At 38.7% G+C, this 21,156-nt stretch overlaps 1 protein-coding gene across 4 annotated transcripts in view; it reads right to left on the bottom strand.

The window, feature by feature from the left end:
• Positions 1–21,156, bottom strand: part of fermt2 (fermitin family member 2) — a 55,287-nt gene that overhangs the window by 9,259 nt on the left and 24,872 nt on the right. For 2 of the 4 annotated variants that reach the window (XM_038272851.1, XM_038272860.1), the window contains exons 3-12: positions 19,785–20,018; positions 11,791–11,919; positions 8,541–8,573; positions 5,918–6,143; positions 5,681–5,783; positions 5,329–5,436; positions 3,372–3,506; positions 1,792–1,841; positions 275–399; positions 13–119 (exon numbers count right to left, since the gene is read on the bottom strand). In XM_038272851.1, coding sequence (XP_038128779.1) covers positions 13–119; positions 275–399; positions 1,792–1,841; positions 3,372–3,506; positions 5,329–5,436; positions 5,681–5,783; positions 5,918–6,143; positions 8,541–8,573; positions 11,791–11,919; positions 19,785–20,018 — 1,250 coding nt within the window. The remainder of the gene's footprint in view (positions 1–12; positions 120–274; positions 400–1,791; positions 1,842–3,371; positions 3,507–5,328; positions 5,437–5,680; positions 5,784–5,917; positions 6,144–8,540; positions 8,574–11,790; positions 11,920–19,784; positions 20,019–21,156) is intronic. The other 2 variants (XM_038272874.1, XM_038272866.1) reach the window with 1 other exon arrangement.

Consider the following 21,156-nt stretch of genomic DNA (forward strand, 5'->3'; position numbering starts at 1 on the left):
CTCCAGCCTTACCGTGTCACACCGAAGCCAGATCTCATTCATCCCATCCGCCACAGGGATTAATAATTTGATGTTGAATTTCTGACCAGAAATGTTCACATCTGGCGTTACCTCACAACCTGAGCAATCAAACGAAGACAGGAAAAGAGGGCCAAAGGTTGCAGTCATTCTTTAACAACCTTATATTATTTCATAGCTTGAAGCAGACAAATAAACTTCTACATTCCAAAGTTAGAATCATGCAACACATTTTGGTCTATCTGTATTTCTGCACCTCTTAGATTCATTTGATGAGCAGGCGTCCCATGTGCTTCCTCTTTGCTCTTGTAGCAGGAAATGGTGATGTCCTTGAACGTGCACCAGTACTGCTTATAGCCCTTCAGCGTCAGCTTCTTGGGTCTAGAAAATGAGAGTAGACAGGGACACTTTAGGGTTCAGCTGGAAAAATGCTCAGTCTTTAATGTCTGTTAACAGGAGGAATGGGGGAGGGGAGATTATAAGGGAGTACAAAGAGGGTAGAAAAAGAAAGCTTCTGGGGGAGTAAACTCAGCAAGGTGAGGAGTAAGGGAGACAGTGTGGTGGAAAGCCATTACAGAGGAAACACCCTTTGATATCACACCAATCCTATCAACTTCATACTGCATGTTTTATGAGACAAGCTCCCCAGGAGGTAACTGCCTTTCAGCAAAAAACAGTAGGATAAAAATATGCTTCCACCAACTGATCTCCCTGAAGAGAAACTAAAAGCTCCCTCCCCACTAAATGGTCTTTGGCACTGGAACACCATCAACCTCTTACAATGCTGGAAAGTGAGCAAGGGTACTGTCAAAAAAAAGAAAAGAAAAGAAAAACAATGTAGCCTAAACGCTTAGAGATGTTTCTGTACTTAAAGGTATGGTGGAGGATTTTGTGAATTTTTCAAAAGACCCGCCCTCTCCACTTTAAGAAAATGCACATGAACGACCCTGTACAAGCTCCAGAGAGGGAACCCCTATTAAAAGCGCTCGAAAGCATGCATTAGCCCATTTCTCCTTGTGCACACTCTGTTGAAAAGTTGCTCTTCTCATAGCTTATACAAGCTAACTGTGCCTGGACATCTGACCTAACCCCTAAATGCCTATAAAGAGCGGGGACTACATAGAGGACTTTATGATGAACTCAGTTAACTGACCGTTCGGACCGACGATCACTGCATTTTGCTAACCGTTATTAGTTTGTTATTAGTCCACGCTGTCGGTATGCAACAGTGGGCCGCTGTGACAGCAAATCCCATAATGCTTTGTGAAGAGAGCTCTCTGCGCAAAGCATTCCGGGATGTAGATCTGCCTCTTCTGAGGCCTTTCTTTTCTTCTCATACACTTTGTTGACACTATTTCTCTTATGACCCTCGGCTATTTTCAAACAACCGCGGTGAGAAAGGTGAGCTTCAATGATTTTCTGAAACCGTAGCTCACCACACATATACGCCTGAAAGTGCGGATGCGAAGACAAGGAGAAAAAATTAGGCCGGGCTTACGTAAACGTATTACCAAAATGATTTAAAATTAGGATGGCCACTTATTTATATGATACACCTGGAAATTAAAATAGTCCTCTATACCTTTAATAGAGGTATTCCAAAAAAAGAAAATCAAAAACAATCCACTGGACTTTGTTTCCAAGTTTAAAGACGTTTCACTTCCCATCCAAGAAGCTTTTTCAATTCAATTTAATAAAAGTTTTTACATCGTGTATGCAAGTAACGAAAACATGTTTTAGGTTGGACTCATGTCGTCATTAACATAGACTTACTTGAAAACTTTGACATAGTCTGCTAGCTCTGGAATAGATGTGATGTCGCCCTGAGAGAAAAGGGAAAAATGTTCCATTAGCATTTTTATCTAATAATATTTTAACCAAGGCATTAGGGTAAGGCCATCAAATGCTGTAAATATCTTTCAAATGTAACTGAAATGTAAGGGTTTGACCTCAAATTTCTCACCCCTTTAAATTAGTATCACTTCTAAAGCAAACAAAAAGACATATTTTTTTATCATTTATTTTTCTGTCTTATATCCAGACTTGGTGATTTTAATTCCATGCCAAAATCACAAGAACAAAACAAAACAACCTATACAGAAAGAAAAGCTGAAAGAAAAGCTGAAAAACAAATCCGACAAATAAGTCTCTGCGTCACTGAAGGTAATGTGCGCTAAAATGCCATCTAATCAAGAGATTTAAAAGTGCTTCGTGGCAAACTCTTCCTTCTCTTAACCCTATAATGCCAAATGTATCGTATTTGATACATACGGTTTCTGAAATGTTTTGCATCCGACACCTTTTGCATAATTTAATGGTAAAAACTTTGCTCAAAATCCTATTTTACACAATCAGATATACCTGATAACAGCCAGTAGAAGACTACATAAAAAAATACTCTTGACTTATTGCATAGTTATAAATTATTAATTTCAAAAATGTATTTTTTTTTTCTTTTTACATATTTTGTTAAAAGGGCAAATAAGGAGTTCAAACCAAAAAAAAAGTAATTTTCTGTTTTGTTTTATTCTTGGATCAGGCTTTAAAGGGTTAGTGATTCAATCAAAATAGAAAATGTCCCTTGTAAAAGAAATCTTAGAGGTTGGCAGCGATCAGGCAGATGCCATCTCTGCTCCAGTTTTTAGCATTCTTCTCTAATGCGCATGTTTCAACATTTCTCATTTTTCCATTGTAATTATGACAAAATGTTTATATTAGAAGATGTAAGTATGAAGGCTGTAGAGAGCAGTCTCAGTTTTGTATGTGTTGTTATCTATTGTTGCCATTTAACTGTTAATCTGAGAGTACTGCACCTTTAAACTATCAGTTTGTTTACAAGTTTTGCATCCATATTGACGGAAATTAATTATAAAACAGTAATATACAATTCAAATTACACCATTTCCCATGTATTTGGGGAGATATGTCCATTTCGGACATCGGTGATTCTGACTGAAAGGTTCAAACTGGATTATACCAATATCTGTGGAAATTAAAAAAAGAACTCTGATGTGCATCACTACAGCCAGCAACTTGACAATTTATGAAGACTAAATAAGGTAATGCTTACTGTATCCTGCACACTCTGCATCAGAGTGAAAGTTACTACACAACAGCAACCATTAGTGCATGATTCCAAATGCATCTTTTCTGTTTGTTTCCCTTTTTATGTTTTCTCCAACTTTATTAGACCCATGTTCAGTTTTGTTCAAATAAGGCTTGAAAAAAGGGTACAAAACTTTGAACAAAAAACATGATCCAAAGTCTCAGAATGAGAGGAAAAAAAATCTCTTATTGTTTTAGTTCATAAACACAACAGAAATAAAAAGAAAGCAGCCATGTTTTTCTCATACCAGAGTATTGGAGGTTTTCCCCCCTTCCAGAGTAATCTCCAAATCCGACAGCGCTGCATCCACCTCATCCACCTCCTTCTCGCTGTTATTCATGTGGTTGTCTGAAGACATGATTGACAGCTTGTTGATGTGGTACTGTGAAAAAAAAAAGAAAAAACTCCACTTCAGATGACTTTTAGAACTCATTTATCCCTTTATATAAATCTATCCAGGAATAAAGAAACATCTATGTGAAATTAAAGAAGCTGAAAAACAAATGGTTAAGACCAGAGGGCACAAAAAGATGAAAAATATTTTGTGTAAACCATATTTTGTATCTGCATTTGCTGCTATTGATGAAAAAATGCTCCAAAACAAGGGCCGGACTGAACAACTGATGCAATGGATAATAAGCAATGCGGTCAGGGAAATCAAACTGAATCATGCTCACTGTGGTATATATGTGGGAGAGGAGGAAACACGCCCGTAACAATGGAAATAGCCGTTCACTAGGATAGCCTCGTTACAGAGAACCCTGCAGTGAGTCACAGAAACTAAAAACAGCTTGTTGACAAATGGTATTTTTCCATGTCAACTCATCACCAACCCCCCCACACCGATACGTGAATGAACAGCTGCCCAGAGAGTGAAAGCCACTGAGCTGTTTGGGAGAAATATGTCAGGCAGAAGCTGGCAGGACAGGGAGAAAGAGTTCAATATTTTCTTTGTCAACTAGGTCAGTTTAAATTTCTGTGCAATATCAATATGTAATCCTGGATTAGGATGATCACTGGTTCTTATTTATATCCATCAACTGCGATATCTCAACCAAAACCATTGAGCTCATAATGCGCAAATGAAACCGCAGACCTGAATGGGAACGTAGGTGACAGAGCTTCCACCAGTCTCAACACAAAACTGATGGTAAAGCAACAAGACGCCATTCAGGTGCCATTCGTTACCCATCTGCTAAAACACATGTTCACACCTTAGACAGTTAGAGCTTCAAGAGGAATGCTCAGCAGGTCTATGGAAACGTATCTTGTTGGAGTGGGTGGTCTGGGCCAAGGCGTGGAGTACTGTGGCCCAAAACGCACTATAATTACCCTCAGAGTGAGGACAGAGTGGCGTCCTCAGGTCTTGGCACCCGGTTTATGATGGTCAGAAATAGCTGAGGGCACCATGTGGCAACATGAGGAAGCAAAGGGGGTTAACATCTGTATATCGTTTCCACTGCTCCCCTTTCAACGCTGACCGGTCTAGGGAGAACCCCATTACTTGGCCAGCAGCATTTTTAAAAAGCCTAAACTCACCAACTGTAATACAAAACTAAAAAAGAATAACTGATTGATGTTCAAACTTACTGAGAGGCTGCAGAAAAACGATGGCAAGCAAGCACAAAGAAACGTATTCTCAGAATAAAAAATTTAAACAGCCACATTTAAGTAGATTGTTTTGCAAAAGTCTCCATCTGCTTTTTTTTTTTCCCACAAATCAAAGACTGGATTTTATTTAGATTTTATGAGACAAACTTACAAAAAATGGAGAGGTTAATTTCTGCACATAAAATCTTAAAGTGTGGTGTGCATATGCTTTCCTCCACTTTTCATGCAATAAATAATCCAAGCCAATAATTTTTTTAAAAGAAGCTAATTAGTAAACTGAGAGCAGCTGTCTGTAAATTCAGCTTCTCTCTGAAGGCCTCAAAGGTTTGGTTAATGAACAAATTGCCACATAGAGACCAAGGAAAACAGGAGAGTGAACACACTCTCCTTAGACAGACACTGCAGGCATTATCCCTATGGCAGGATTGTAGTCCAGTCTAATGATTAGTCATCAGGTGAAAAACACCAAAAACTAAACAAAAGCACTGCAAAACCCTGCACATTTAAGTCCTTTACACCATAATAAAAAAAAAAAAAACAAACAAAAAAACAAAACAAGAAGAGGCTCTTCCACAAACTCGTACTGTTTTTACCTGCAGGGCAGCAAACATCATCATTTCCTCCTCTGTGCACTCAATTTCCTCCAGCAGGATGGCCCACTTGGCCTGTTCATAGAGCTGGTTGACTCGGATGGCATCATACTGTGGAGCAGTACAAACACATGCTGAACTGAAAATCCACTCAGACACCTGTTAGAACGTTGCATGCAAAGATTTGATGTAATAATCAAAGTATTTGATCATTCAACGGGATTAGATTTTAAACTCAATTAAAATCCAAAAGGAAACCGCAACCATTTTAATCATTATGATTTAATTTCCCTAAAAGATTGCATGGTGCTTTAGTAGAGCTTTTTAATTGTTATTCCTTGACTGTGGGACAAACCTTTGGGTTGAGGTCAAAGAAGCTGTGATATTTAAACCTCAGCAGGAGCACATCGTTCTCCTTTACATCCTGCTCCATGAGAGACCGGGATGAATCCAACCACCTGTGAAAAAAAGATTTTCATAGAGTAAAAATATGATTAAAAGCTCCACAGCTCTAAAAAGTGTTTACTCAGCAAAGCACCATTTTATAAAATCAGACTTTTAGATTCCTTAAACCAGTAAGTCATCGTCTCACCCTTGATTGATCTTCGCTTTGTCCAGCAGAGACTGGGGTTTGTAGAGTTTGACCAGGATGTCGGGTGAGGATATTGGCTGGCTGACAGCAAGGATGCTGGGGTTACCCTCCGACAGGGGGCTGTCCCCAAACCACGCCGAGGTTGGCGACAGGGGGCTGCCATCCCTGGAGTCGTAGGTTGGGGTCATGGTCTTGCTGTACAAGCCTGGACTAGAGTAGATGCTTCCTGCAAAACAACAAAAAGTCACAAGTTAGTGTGCAGTTATCAAACCATAAAGAAAACCAAAAGCCTATGAAGAGATACAATTATATTTCTTTTTAGTGGAATTTTATGTATGAGACAAAACAAGATGTAATGCATAATGGAAAATCAGAGGGAAAGTGGGTCATGGTTTCTAAACTTTATTTACAAGCACTAATCTAAGATGTGGCAAACATTTGTCTTCAGTCCCGCTGACCCTTTCACTCTTTAGAATTAGCCTTTGCTCAAAACTAAAAAGGTAAGGTTTGTTTTGACCAGCTGTACAAATTTTAAGACAGTTTTTTTGGCCATCTTATTTCACAGGACAAAAAGATACATACTGTACAAGTGGTGATCATCCATGAAGATCAAGACAATATGTTCACAAAGCTGCGACGGGTATAGTCTGTTGTTGGACTGAGTCAACCTACAAATGGGTTTCAAGTATTTTGGAGCTTCTAACAGGATTTATTCCTTGATTGTTCTGCATTAAGCCCAACCATCTTCCAGGTTGGATAAGCTTCACTTATCCTGCCACATCTGTGCCTCAATCCGCTCAGTTGATATATTTCCAATATATCCAGAGTATTAAACCTTTTACGACTTGAGAAGCTTCTTCTACCTTAAGGTGTTCCATCCAATTATTTGTGGCAAACAAAAATGAGACTTTTAATCAATTCTTAAAAGCAAAATATATATTTCCTCTTCACTCTGCCATTAATGCCAGATTTGTGGAGTGCTGACTAACCGTTTTCATGTTAACAGATTCTCCCATCTGAGCTGTGGATATCTGAGTGGGAAAAGTAGATTCATAATCCAACTTATTTTATCCCTGGCCCATCTACTCTGTCCATCAGTCTCAAATATATTTTATTTTTACAAACTACTATTCTCTGATAAACATCTGAGGTCTGCACAGAACAGCTGGATTAGATGACACACAGCTGAACTCTTTGCGAACTACAGGATACCTGAAGGGGATTGGGTATTTAATTGGCTGATTTGCAGGCGATTTTATTCAGTGGAGTCAGAGAGGTGACTGAATACAAAAGCCCTTTTCTTCTACTTCACAATCATGTGCCAATCATGTACTACTTTAAATGTATCAAAGTATTTAAAAAGGGGGGAAAAAATAAAAACAGATCTATTCTGTTCTCAGCAGGACCAGCTTGCATGTTTGTATTAAATATCATTATTCAGCTACCACCCTATTGTGTTTGAATGAGGCCCGTTCATTATCCCCTCCTGTTGATCATGGTAAAAGTAGAAGGCGTTGATCAGCATACAGGTGCTCCATTAGTAAAAGCACGATCACTGAAGTACAGCAAAGCCTCCACAGAGTTACACTGCACACAGCAAACTATGGCACAGGCAAGGGTGAGAATTTAGGTGCTACATCAACATTAAGAGATAAAGACAGACTAACAGAATGTTTCTAAATGGTCCTAACATTTATTTCTGTGTAAAGTTTTTTTCTTTCATGTTTTTAATTTTGGAATTTGAGACCAGGCATGAGTCTCTGGGGAAAAGCTGTTTGCATTTCCTGTTAGCTTGCCTTTTGGGAGTATTTTTGGTCAGCTTGCCCCCTTCGTTCCCTCTCTTCCACCTCAAGCCCTGGGTCAAGAAGTAACTGACTAAACCACTAAATCTCCTCTGAAACAAGGAAGTGGGCTTGGTTAGAGTTTGTGACTGTATGTTTGTGTTGGTAAGCCGGGGTCATGAGAAAGGGGTGTAGGCTTTGACCACCCACTCCATGTGGGGGAGGGTGTTTTCTAATGGTTTCTCCAAGGACTTCCTCCTTAATGCCGAGTTCACCAGGGCAGGGAGAGTACTCCCATCTCCCATAGGGTCTCAGGAGGAATGTCAACTATCTAGTGCAAGTATGTAAAGAGCTAAAGCTGATGGTTTATTGAGAAACAGAACTTCCTCCATCCTGTTTACAGTTTAGCTCTTGCAAAACAGAATTCCCTAAATTTCCCACACTTGGGGTTTCATGCATAGCTGAGAAGGACTTCCAAGCAAACAAATCAATATATACACACAAGTGTTTAGTGGATTTATTTTCTGTTCAGGGCTGTTATGTTATATGAGCCATGAAGACATAATTATAATGTATGCTTAACATGTTTTCTGAGGCTCAAACCCTTTTAAAAGTAGCAGCATTAAACTGCTTAAAAGGAAACCAAGCTTTGACCTAATAGGATGCATAAGCATTTATCATGAGACTACCAACGTCAGGTGACTTTCTCTTGAAGACTGGTCATGTGACTCTGCCGCCAGCTCTCAGACTATACAGATAGTGTATGAACTTAGTGGCCCAACAGTGAAGAAGGAGAAGGAAGCAGTGCAGAAGGAGCAGGACAGAGGAAGCAGGAAGCTTACCTTTAACAGGTCCGATGTAAATTATCTCAGAGGCTGAGGTGAAAACGAAAGAGTAGGAAAGAGAGAGACAGAAAAAAAAGGTGAAGGAAAAGGAGTGGAATAGTAAACAAAATTATTAAAGTAGATTCAGGTTGTCTCAAACTGTCAAAGGAAAGAGGAAAACAGAAAAACAGGAGAAATGACAAAAGGTGAAGATATATAAAATGAGACTATGTGGCATTTCCACAGACGGAGCCAGGGCCAATGACTCAGCCTGTTACTTAGTGAAGGAGATGGGATGGCAATTACTCACTTTCAACTTTCAACAAGCGAGAGTAACTATAGAGGCAAGTAAGGTACTAGTCAGAATAATCATGTGACACAGCCATCAGATCTATGGTCCAATTTTAATATCCATGTTCAGAATGACTTTCTCCAACTATTGCAGCTCGACGGAACTTTTACACCATTGACTGTAGATGCCTTGGGTCAATTCTCTTCATCCAAAAAGATGAAGTGACTTCCTGTGGGACGTGTTTATACTAGGGGTCCAAATACAACTTTTACTTTTCCGAAACGATATCAACACGAATCATAAATACTTCTATTACTTATTTTATACTGCAGAATGTAAAAAAAAAAAAAAAAAAAGCTTGATCAAGAGATAATATTAAAACAGAGAACAATAGTCAACAACAACTGCTATGAGAACAACTGACCCATGTTATACTAACCAACAGGTTACAGAAGCTTTAAAGCTACAGTGTGTAATTTTCAGCGACATCTAGCGGTCAGACTGCAGACCGCAGCAACATGAACATCTCCCCCCCCCCCACCGCTTCTCCCCCCCAACAGTACGGCGAGCGTTACGGGACAAAATGTCTTCCACAATGTCCGCATCACCTACCTTCTCAAGTGATGAGGTTTGTTTACATAGATAATTTTACAGATAGTATTTCATTAGTCTGTGTGTTCAGTACCGTCTCAGTTCATTTCTCTCAACTTGCCGTAGTTACTTTCGAGCGTAATAACCGATCTCGCAATCGCTAGTTTGTTGGCTCTGCACTGCCGTAGCGCAAAGATGTCTGCCTCCATGGCTGCGAGACCCGCTCCTATGTAGTTATAAATAAAGAATTCTAAGGCAACGCAAATATTAAGGTTAAGAGGCTGAGCTCGTAGATGATGATAAATAACATAGTTATGTATAATATATTACATTTCTGACTGTATATCCCTGTATTTATTACACACTGTAGCTTTAAATAGAAGCAGAGTGTTTATATAAGAAAGACAATATCAGAGATTTTAAATGCAGGCCAATATAATTTTTTTGGCCGATATCGGACTGACATTAATATCGGATCGGGATATGTTTAGTTCGTACTGCAGGTCAAACAGAAAATCAGCCAGTTACAGTTTACCCTCTTAACATCCAAATCATTTTGGGAAATTCTCGCCTATTTTGCATAACTAAATGGAAAAGCAAATAACTTAGGAACTGTAAGCCCAAATTACATGTTCGGTACATTGAATATATACATGAAATACATGAAAATTGGGTGAGTAAAACACAGCCCAGGCTGCATCAGTTCAAACATGACTCAAAGTAGTTTTTTTATTCTAAAAAATGATATTGGTAATAATGGTATTTTTGAACAGCAGTAATAAAGACATGCTTGCTTGTTATGGCTGCTTTGTCATGTTTACATTTTGACATGCTGTAATATCTGTTAATTGTTCCTTGGTGTTCGCTGTGTCCATAAAATGTACTTGGTGGTGGAATTCTGGAGAATCTAAGCTTTCCAACGATGTCTAACATGTCTATATTGGTAAACATTTTACCGGTGTAATTTTCATGCATTCTGAGTTATTAGTTGTAAACGCATTATTGCTGGCGACCCGGTGGGTTTTGAGAGGTTAAATTTCTCTGTACCCGTTTGGCACAATGCTAGCTGTTAGAGATTTATATAAAAAAAAATAAAATAAAATAAAAAAATCAAACATCTGAGACCTCGGTTGGAACAATTAGTAAAACAATATTCTGAAATGGTAACTATAGTGTTTTTAATGCCGTTAAGAGGTTCTGCTATTAAGAATTCAAATTTTGACATTTTCTCCACATGACTCCATTTACATTTCATTTTAGAAATCTGTTGACAAATTCAGTCTAGCATGCCAACTCTCATTTCAATTAAACTTTTGCTTTGAAAAAAAAACAAAAAAACAAACCATTTTGTGTTTAGTGACTAATGAACAGCCCCGATGCATGTGACGAGTCACACTGATAGAGGGGTGTGGAAAGGAAGCGGCAGCATCCTGATCGCATCTCTGCCTTTCTGCAAAGCCCTTCGATTTTTATCAGGAGTCCCGAGCTAATAGGCCAAACTCTACTCCACTAAGATAAGAACATCCTAGCATTAGAGCACAGATTGCCCCTTATAATACTGCTTGCAATCTAAAAGGATGCACACATGCACTGGAACAAATGAGGAAAAAAAATGACAGGGAGGTGCTTTTTGTTTTTTGCACGTGTTTGTTAAAATTACTGTTTGCTTCATAGTGTGATCACAGTTACGCACTGGGAAATAAATGTGTGTTGAAAGTTACACACCCATGTTATGTAATGGTGAAATTCTGGGTGTGATCCTCTTTAGTTTTTTTGAAGTGGGTGCTTTTTTATTTTTAATTTGAAATGCATTAAAGTTTTTTTCTCTACACGAATAAAAGGCAAACAGAACAAAAGAAGCACAAGCAAAGTGGAATCATCATATAAGAGTCCCATTTAGTCTGTCTCATAAATCAGAGAAAGCGGCCCAGTTGGTTTTGTTCTGGCCCTCCTTTCTCTCATTTGGTTGCAACTCTCCATCACTCAGTGCCGAGGAGGAGGAGGGCCATAATAAATGCACTCGTCTTCCCGGGTTTGGGCTTAAAATGGCAGCGTGACCAGCTATGTGTGGAATCTAAACCATTCTTAGTCCTCCCTGCTGAAGAATTGGGAGCCATGGCTGTCAATCCCATGCAGGCCTCCAGCTCACACATTCCCATTTGGTCACTAGAAACAGCAGGCTGGAGTTATCTTGGCGGTTTCCCGACCACAGGTGTAAACAAACACAAACCAAACGGATAGAAGATCCTCCATGTGGACCAGCAGAACCTGCTGCTCCACCTGCTGGTTCTGTACAGTGTTGGTATAACTTTTGACACCAATGTGAATACTTTTAAAACTAAGATTACTTTAAAGTAGAGAGAAATCTTATCATCTGCAGCTCACCTGTTCCAGTAGTCAACAGGGGACCCTCCAGCTCCAGGTCGTCCTCTTCTGCCTCCTCCAACTTTTTCTTTTTCTTCTTGGGATCACGAGGTTTGCGCAGTAGAGACAGCTCCTCTGGGTGGCGGATATCTGAGAGTGGAGATGTATGAATGGAAAGAATAGGTTATTTGAGCCATATAAACACAAAAGAGCCCAAGAACTCTTGTCTCCCAGGAAGATAAGCCAACATTAACCTGACCTGGCTGCTGTGAGATTTTGACAGTATGACAACATAGACTAAAAATTTAAAATCAATTTAATCCCATCTGCTGTTTAGTGAGTCAGGCTGCCTAATCAGGCCAGCCTGAACTCTGCATCTTAACAGACAACTGAGAGAGTCCATCAACTACTGTGTCCACATGAAAGCTATTCTTTTAGAAACATGCATACCAATTACTATAATTTACACATTTTTTATTTGTCCATTTCCTTTTTTACTTTAAAATCTAAATAAACAATCATGGTCCAGTTTAGGTTTCACTTCTGCACCCCTTCATATCGTTTAACCTGATACTTTTACATCTTGTCTGTAATAAGGAGCCAATAGATCACATTAAGGGCTGGAGCTATCAATTATTAATTATTATATACTTGTAGTAAATCAAAATTTATCAGAAGTGTTTTCAAATTTACAAAAAACACAAAAGAACATTTAATACTCATACAAGATGAATTGTAAAAGGCAAAAACAGTTAAAAGATATTTTATAACTCTTTATCGTCCCTTTCATGTATCTAAATAGGTACACATGATTATTGTGGCCAATTGATTAGTCTGTTGACCAATTTATGATTATCTGCCGATCGGAAACCTAAAGAATTCTACAGGGTGAAGCAAGAACTGTTCCAACAGAGGAGTTCTAGACTGTGTGTATATATACAGACAAAGAAGGTTTTACACAGAAATCCAAACAATTTATAATTTTTATAGTTCTGGCTTAATTACTGCGATGAGCAGGGTATTCTTCTACTAAATGGCATGTTTTTGAGTCTGTATACTCCAGTTTATTATTCAATTAACAACACAGATAATTAGTTCAACAACCAAATAATAAGATTAGCCATTAAAATGTAAGTTTTGTGGAGGAAACCTGGTGAAGGAATGCTGGAATATTTTTATCATACGCATTCAAACCGAGCTGGATGATTCCCTCTGCTCTGAAAAGCTTTTGTGTATTTTAGTGCAACACTAAAGCTTGAAATATTTGATAAAATTTAACTGCAGTTTGTATTGACCAGTTACTGGAAGCAGGTTTTTAGTCCTTTCTCACCTATAGGCATTAAATTAACCACTGGTTTCTCCCAGTGACCTGAAACAATAAAAGAAACCACACAAGACAGAAAAACAGGGGTGCAAAGTCAACATAAAGTGTCAAAGATGGAAAGAAGGCAGAAAAAGAGGAGGTAGAAGGGGAGAACTGCAAACAGCTGTACACACATGGGGTGGAAAATTGAAAATCCTTTCTCTCAGCGCCCCCGAATATCTCGCTTTAGTGTAATCTCCAACTGAGCCATTGGAGCCACAGTCTCACTCCTCCTCACCTTACACACATCAAAGCTGAATTCAGTTGCTGTTGGTAGATTGAGGAAGTGACATCCTTTATGAAACCTTATTCCTTTCAATTGAAAGCATCTCTAAAAGTGCAACAGGCCGTCATAACGTAGTATGTAGACCAAAGCAGTGGCCTAGTCCCTGGCTTCCCCCTTCTTGGGCCAGATGGGCCATCCTTCAGCAGTAACCTCGATAGGACGGTTCTGATGAAGGAGGATCCAGAAAGTGTCAGAATTAAAACATAATGCAGAAGCAGCACATCTGGACTCTGCTGCGTTTGGTTTTTCCTCACACATTCCTTATAAATCAAAGAGAACGCCAATATTTGAAAGACACTTTTATTTATTTTAATTTCTCCTCACAAACAGCTGGTAATTTTCTCCTTCCCACAGACGTTAAATCAAATCATTCTGAAATCTCTACCGATGACAGATTTAACTGTGGCGGGCCGATTGAGGAGGTTGCTGGAGGTGTTGGGGAGAGCGCAGATAGGAGGCTCGGGGAGAAGCTGTTTGGCTTGTGTAACTAAAGCAAAAGCATTCCATGAGTTTTAAGAACTACCAGATGGGAGTTTGTCCTCTCTCGTCATCTCCCTCCTCCCTCATTCCCGTTCTGTTGCAGCACTGGAGCACAGTCCCTTTGCCCTTATACAGCCATGCGAGCTCCCAGCCTGCTGCTGAGCTTTAACCCGATTGAACTATGCAAGGAGGGCCAACACACAAACACACACCGAATACTTGGACAGGACGTATGTCTAGCTGAGGCATAGCAGAGGCGTGTGGCATTTTACTACACCGTCATTTTAATCATTTAGTCCCAGCGCACAAGCTGGAACATTTTCTGACTCACGCAAGCTACCAGGTTAGAGATTACATATCTGATGAAACCTAAAACGTTGACTTGGTTTAACATGGATTATTTTACACACTTGTTTGGCAAGCAGAGTCAAAAACAGAATCCTATATCCACCAGTCATGATCAAATAAAACGTGTTTTATATAAATCAGCTCAAAACATACAAATTCAAAACTTACAAATTCAAATTCATACAAATTTATTAAAGTAGGGAGTTACTTTTGAATAGAGACAAGTACTAGAAATGAACGATTTCCAAAGGGCAACATGGTGGTTGAACATAGGGCTGAAGAATAATTCAATATAAATATATATCAAGATGTCATTTTATTCAATAATGGTAAACACATTTCTGGTTTGATTAAAGCTGCAGTGTGCTTACAGTGGTTGTTACTGACTGACTTTTTATGCAGAAAGAGCCCTGACACATTGGTTACAAAATGAATACCCATGATGGCATGACCAAAAGTCCCCCTTTAATTCTAGAAAGCATGATGTCCTTAAAGAAACAGCTGATATTGCAGATTAAAGTTAAAGTCAGAGGAGAAACGTTGAGTGCAGCCTTCAGACAACAGGTGAATGCAGATCGACAGGAAGCCGTACAGTGACATTATAGGATGTGTGAATTGATTCACTTTGTTTTAACTGAGCTGATGTCAATGTTTGCTGTGTTCAGGTAATAAAAGAATTAGGGCCGGGATCAGTTTTTATTTTTTATAAAGATGAGCACTTTAAAATATATCAACATTTTATTAAACAAAAAAAAAATAATAATTGGAAGCCCATAGGTCAAGGCTAGAGCCGATCAGTATATTTGAGAGAGAGGAATAAAATCTTAGCAGGATTATTTCTGAGAATTAATTGGGGACAGTCAGTCTGTATTTTCAACGCTATTTATTAGTTGCCATGGAGTGAACAATATGAGCAGGGAGAGATGATCACAAGGTTAAAAGTGCATTTCATCTGTTGAGCCAAAAAAAAAAAAAAAAAAAAAGATTTTTATTTTTTCCTGTTTTAAACCACAATTTCTTGAATGTTATATTGGAGGAGTTATCATCAATGAACACACCAAAGTGCTATTAGTTTGGAGCTGTTACTGTGGGTAAATTTAGCTATTTTCGTTGTCAGGTTGGTGTTTCACATATGTTAGAAAAAGCATGAAAGCTATAAGAATATTAAAAAATATTTGTATTGTGGCATGTTGGTTCATTATGGACACTCCAAAATGGCAGATAGACTTGAAGGCCGTTTGATTTTTTGGACATTTTCAACTGCTCTCATTTTCCATTCCATTCAGGGCTTTACATCATACCAAATCAGACAAAAGTGCGCATTCAGCTCGGCAAAGAACTCATGCTCTTCCTCAACACTGAAGTCCTCAGACATTTTTCTTCCGTTGTTTCTTTCTTTGCACAGGTAAACAGCACATTTCTTCCTCTACGCTTGCATTATCGGCAGAGCAGACACTGAATGCGCACTTTATTCTGGTTTGGTCTGCCGCGGTTTCCGTAGACTCGTGAACGCGCTTTTAGGAAATCCTATACACTACTGTTTATGCTCTAAAAACATTCTAAATGACTTCGTTTCGAGTAAATTATGGACGCTACCCACTCAGGACACTTGGAATACATTGGACGAGCAGTATGGAGGAATATTGACACGTTTTTTGTGGACTTTTATGGACCTTTCTGTCTCGGGCACCATAGACCTCCATTATTTGAATGTCAGCAGACAGCAAGAAGCCTCCCAGATCTCCAGATGCATTTGAGATATCAAAAAAGTACTCCAGAGTGTTGTTCAGCATGGGGGTGAGTAGAAAATGAAGGCTAATCATGTTTTGGGTGTACTATTCCTTTAAAGCGAATTCAGTGCAGATAACAGAAAGGTTGAATGTATTGCATTAACATTGCTTGTGTGTTTTTCTCTTTATTATTTAGTGAAAGCATACAATCTCTTCCTCTGATGGAACTTTCTAAATTGTGTAATGAAAAAAAAAATTCTAATAAGATATTGACTTGTAAATCAAAAACATGCTTGTGGTCGGATTTGAAGGCAATCTTACAGAAACTGCTCTCCCATGTGTGGCGTTTCCTGTGTTTCTAATATACATAATGAGCGCTCGTGGCATCAGGTCTCCACAAAATCCAAAGATCATTTTAGTCGGTAGTAACTATATATAGAGTTGCATATTAAAATAATATTTTTTTTATTCACGTTTTTTTTTCTTTTCCACAGTACATCAGATCTTATGTTTTTAACCTATAAGCATCTTATTCTACAGGGATGCAGAGCTTTAGTGATTCCTCATAAATCTCAGTAATAAATCTGACAGACATACTTTCCAACAGTTTATCATCTGCTCCACCACAGAAAAAGGACCTTTTGAATCATTTCCAAGCAAACATTCGAGATGCATAAAGCTCGTGTTCGGATCCACCACGGTAAAAAGACAGGGGGCCTTTTGTGTTGCGAAATGGTTCTCTAAATTAAAATTTATTCCTTATTTGTTTTAGTTTCTTTTTTTATGATACAATTGAATTCTCCCTTTAAGACCATGCAAACTCAACTCAAGTCATTTCAATTAAAAAGGTGCACATAGAAACTCCATCATCTAATCAGATGATTAAACATAACGTAGTTTATGTGTCACATTTTCTAAATCCTAATGTTATAAAACAAGTATTACCATAAACTTTAGCAGGAACTGGTAAAAATTACAATATTCTTTTACTTAAAGTGACATACAAAATGCAGTGCTGGGATAGCTAAATTAGCTTTGGAGGATAAATCACTACTAATATTTTTAAAATCAGAAAACATGCAAGTGGATTTTCCTGACAAAGTTGTGGTAATTTAAGGCTGACCCCAATGTTAGGGAGTCTGCTATCTCCACTCAGGAGACACTTTGGGAGGGTCTTATGAGGAGATACAACTGATTAGGTTTCTTACAAAGGCTTAGCAGTCTTCTAACAGCAGAAATGAAGCCGGAACAATGAGACCCCTACAGTATCTTCTGACAGAAACCAGGCCTAAGGTCAGAGGAGCGAAGCTATGTGGGAGTCAAAAAGATCTGCTCTTTGGAACAGATGATTTAATGCAGTGAGTAATACCCACCACAAAGAATCACAAACATAGTCACAGTCTAATTTTAAAACCCCAAAATTTGCAATAGGAACAGATGGAAGCCTTACATGGATATCCGAGAGGAGAAAAAAGAAAGTTATACGACATTATGTCATTTGTTTCCTTGATTTTGTACACTTCTGAATAAAGTGTACGAACAAAAAGAAAAATTATTTATCCATCAGAAAACACAAAGTATATTAAATAAGGACCCCTTTTAATTCAAAATTCAGAGTCAAGTCTAACCACAGTTGTTTTATGTTACATCACTGGCCAGTAAACTGGAGCTCGGTTAAACGGCCCACAGCTTGTGATGCCATAAAACTCCTGAAATAATAGGAACACCCCCAACACAGTCCTGATCCTGATACAGAAAAGCTCCTGAATTGGATAAGCCATCCAGAAGGCATCGTGATCAGATCTCATATCATGTTAGCTCTCTCCTTTTAATGCAAATAATCAGCTGCTTATCCACATGGTTTATCCCCATGTTTTTCAATCTTTAGATCATAATGGATATCTCATGATCAAAGGTACTGTTTGGTATAGACCCATTCAGATTAATCCATCCTTAAATCACCTATGAACAAGACACAACGATACCTGAGCTTTAGGCAGGAGATCAGTCTACAGAGCAGGGCTGCTTTTTCTGGTTGACAACTCAATGTAATCTACTGTAAAAGGGTCATAAAAATATTGCTGCGTCTCTGCTTACTGTAATGAATGACTACAAGGACAAAATTAAGAGAAGAAACCCGACCCTCGCTTCCTTTAAGTAGAGCTCAGCTGAAGGAGCTTCATTTCTATACCACAGAGTCTACAGCCAAGGGCTGGTGAGATGCTGGAAAGTCGATGGATAAAAATAAATCCAGAGAGTGGTTGAAGGCAAACAAGCTGCTGACTTCAGCGGTTTGAAACGAAACTGAAAATGTTTGGAAATAATCATTAGCACAAAAGGCTTTCGTTTTTTAGAAACAGCTAAGCAGGAAATTGGTGAGCAATACTTTTTTTGGTGCAATTCCCATGAAGGCAAAGCCGAATTCATGGGATTCTATATTACTGTTGACTAATACAAAAACAGAAAACATCTTAGAGCTTAAAGCATCCTTTAATCGCCAACTTAGCAGTGAGGAGCAGGATGTGAGAGCTGCCAAATAGCACTAGAGGTCAAACATAGGGGTGGTTTCCAGTTATTTTCGTCTCAGCGTATTACAGTGTATCAACCTTTTCCTACATTTTTTTTCAAGCAGTCAGCCCAGATGGGCCATGTCTGTATCAAAATTGGCCAAATAAAATGTTCTTACGGACATTCTTGTTTTTAAACAAACTTGATTTGTTGTTTTACACTCTGCTTCTAAATTAAAATAGATCTATTACTAAATCATTGCATAACAAAGATAAAACGCCTGATTTCTTTCACAGACTTTACCTAAGCTTTATAGGATATGAGAAACATATGTTGACGGCTAAAAACAGGAGTTTGGAAAAGATGAAAGCTTCTTACATCGGAGCAGATTTCTTAAAATGAAAAACAAATAAATCAAGGAAACAAATCAGCGTTAGTGCTGTAACAACTGATAAACCTGTTCACTAGAAAACCACATCGCTGATCTCTCTAAACAACCGGGTCCCTCCCTCTCTGCTTTCTGGGACAAAGACAGGTTGTGCAGACCTCGTCTCTTCCTGTTCCTCCTGATGTTCAATGCTTCGCAGCTCAGCACATATTATTTCAGGAAACTGTCAAGCTAGGAGTTCCCTCTTTAAAAAAAAAGACCCTCCAGATCAGCTGCTGTAAATTAAGCCTAGCCAGCCATCATAAAAACTAAAGCACAAAATTGTCTCTTACTAATGAGCAATAAAAAAGTGATGCTAAAAGAATCATTTTGAGTCAGCAAACAACATCCTGACACGAAACAAGTCAGCTAAAAACAATAGGCCCTTGAAGCTAAAAAACGTATTTAAAGCCTGTGACTAAAACACCAGGTTTCTAAAATCCCCTTTAATTTAAACATCATAAAAACTCTAGATTTCGGTTTGTAAATCAACAAGCTGTCAAAATGTTTGAGAAGATTAGTATAAATAGATCAAAGCACTATCTGAACAGAATCTAAAGCCAGAAAACATGAATGAGATTGGTGCAAAACACAGATTGATAATCCTTGTATAGTAAACATTAATCTGAGGTAGATGCAGCCCTGGGTTCAAGGACATGACATCACAGAGTGGCGTGCAGAGCTGAGAGAGTGTTTGATAAACATAAGGAATGATTAAATAAAAAACAGAGCAAGAGGAAGGGCGTGATTTTCAAAGCTAAATGTAGAATATTTCCGAAAAAACCACCAAAGGAAGTACTGAGTTCAGAAGGGTGTGCTTTTAGTATATCCCCATATCCCAACAATCTAAAGTCTTAAAACTGCTCCACTCACTGAAAGTCTTGCAGATGTCCGACACCGCCTTGAAGACCCGGTCTGAGAAGTTCACCTTGACCTTCATGTGCTTCATGTTGGGCAGCTGGAGGCGCAGCAGTTTGTGCTGTGGTGTGAAGAGCAACCTGGCGTCGGCCTGGATGCCGTACTTGTCCAACGTCCAGTGGGTTTTTAGCAGCCATGTCTTCTTCTTTTCCCACCACAAGGCGTGGTCCGACCAGTCCTTCTTCACATCTAGGAAGCAAAGAGGGGAAAAGATTTAGAAAATTCACAGCACAAAAAATGCTAATCACAACTAAAATAAAGGATAAAAAGAGGAGAAAATGTGAACATTTGCTCCTTAGTTACCGGTACCTAAAATATGTTCCTTCCAGTAAAAAGATCCTTTTTAGAAAGAACATTGCCAGGGGGTTGCTCAAATAGCTTGTAAAGGGGGCGGCAAAGTCACGGTGTGAAGAGGGAACGGACCGTGTGAAAGCCATTGCTGTTTGAGTGACACTGTGGGAATATCAGGTTCTCACCCCTTTTATTCCAAAGTCACAAGGTCATCCCTTTTAAAACAAACGCAAGGCACCCGAACCCCACGTAGCTTCTAGGCTTTTGCTCAGTAGGAGCTCAGCAAAAAGGCAACAGGCCTGCGCTCTCTTAGTCTACGTGTCTGACTTCAAGGTGGAGGTGAAAGCCGCAGGGATTTGAAGGGAACGCGCAGCATCTGTTTTCAGGCTCACCTGGTTTCTATTTAAGCAGTGCGGCCATAAGCTGAGGTTCTGCTGGAATTCCACTGTCATTACAAAGCAAAGTATAAATAAAAAGTAATCTACCATTTTTATTAAATAAATACAAATTTCACCTTTTTTTGGAAATATTCACAAATATAGCTCCTACTTTTTGAATAAAAATTAATAACAAACATACTCCTACACTTAAACTTTTGAATTAATAGTTAAATTTGAAAGGTCAGGACTTTAATGACATTTTTACCTTCTTATCGTATACATATGAAGAGAGCTCCATATATTCCTCCAACTAAACTGGATGAGCACAGGCCTTAAACTCAAAAGCTCACTGTTGGAAAACAACAGCACAGAGGTAATTGCCCTGAGCCCTGAGCCTAAATATCAACTAGTTATTTAGAAATGACAACAGAAAGTTTTCTTTTATACTATAACAAATGGAAATGTGCTTTATGAAATCGTAATCACTCGTTTGATCAGATGAGACTTAGATCAGAGCTTTTGCAACAAACACTATGGATGTTTCTAGCTGGAAACAAAGGATTATATCTTGTCCATTGGTGCGGTGGAGAATGTGTCCTGCTGTTGCTCCTCTAAAAGCCCTGGGAACCTTATACTCTATATCACCACTAACTTAG

Source organism: Cyprinodon tularosa, unplaced genomic scaffold (assembly GCF_016077235.1).
Source record: "Cyprinodon tularosa strain WSP-4 unplaced genomic scaffold, ASM1607723v1 ctg120, whole genome shotgun sequence".
Lineage (NCBI taxonomy): Eukaryota > Metazoa > Chordata > Actinopteri > Cyprinodontiformes > Cyprinodontidae > Cyprinodon > Cyprinodon tularosa.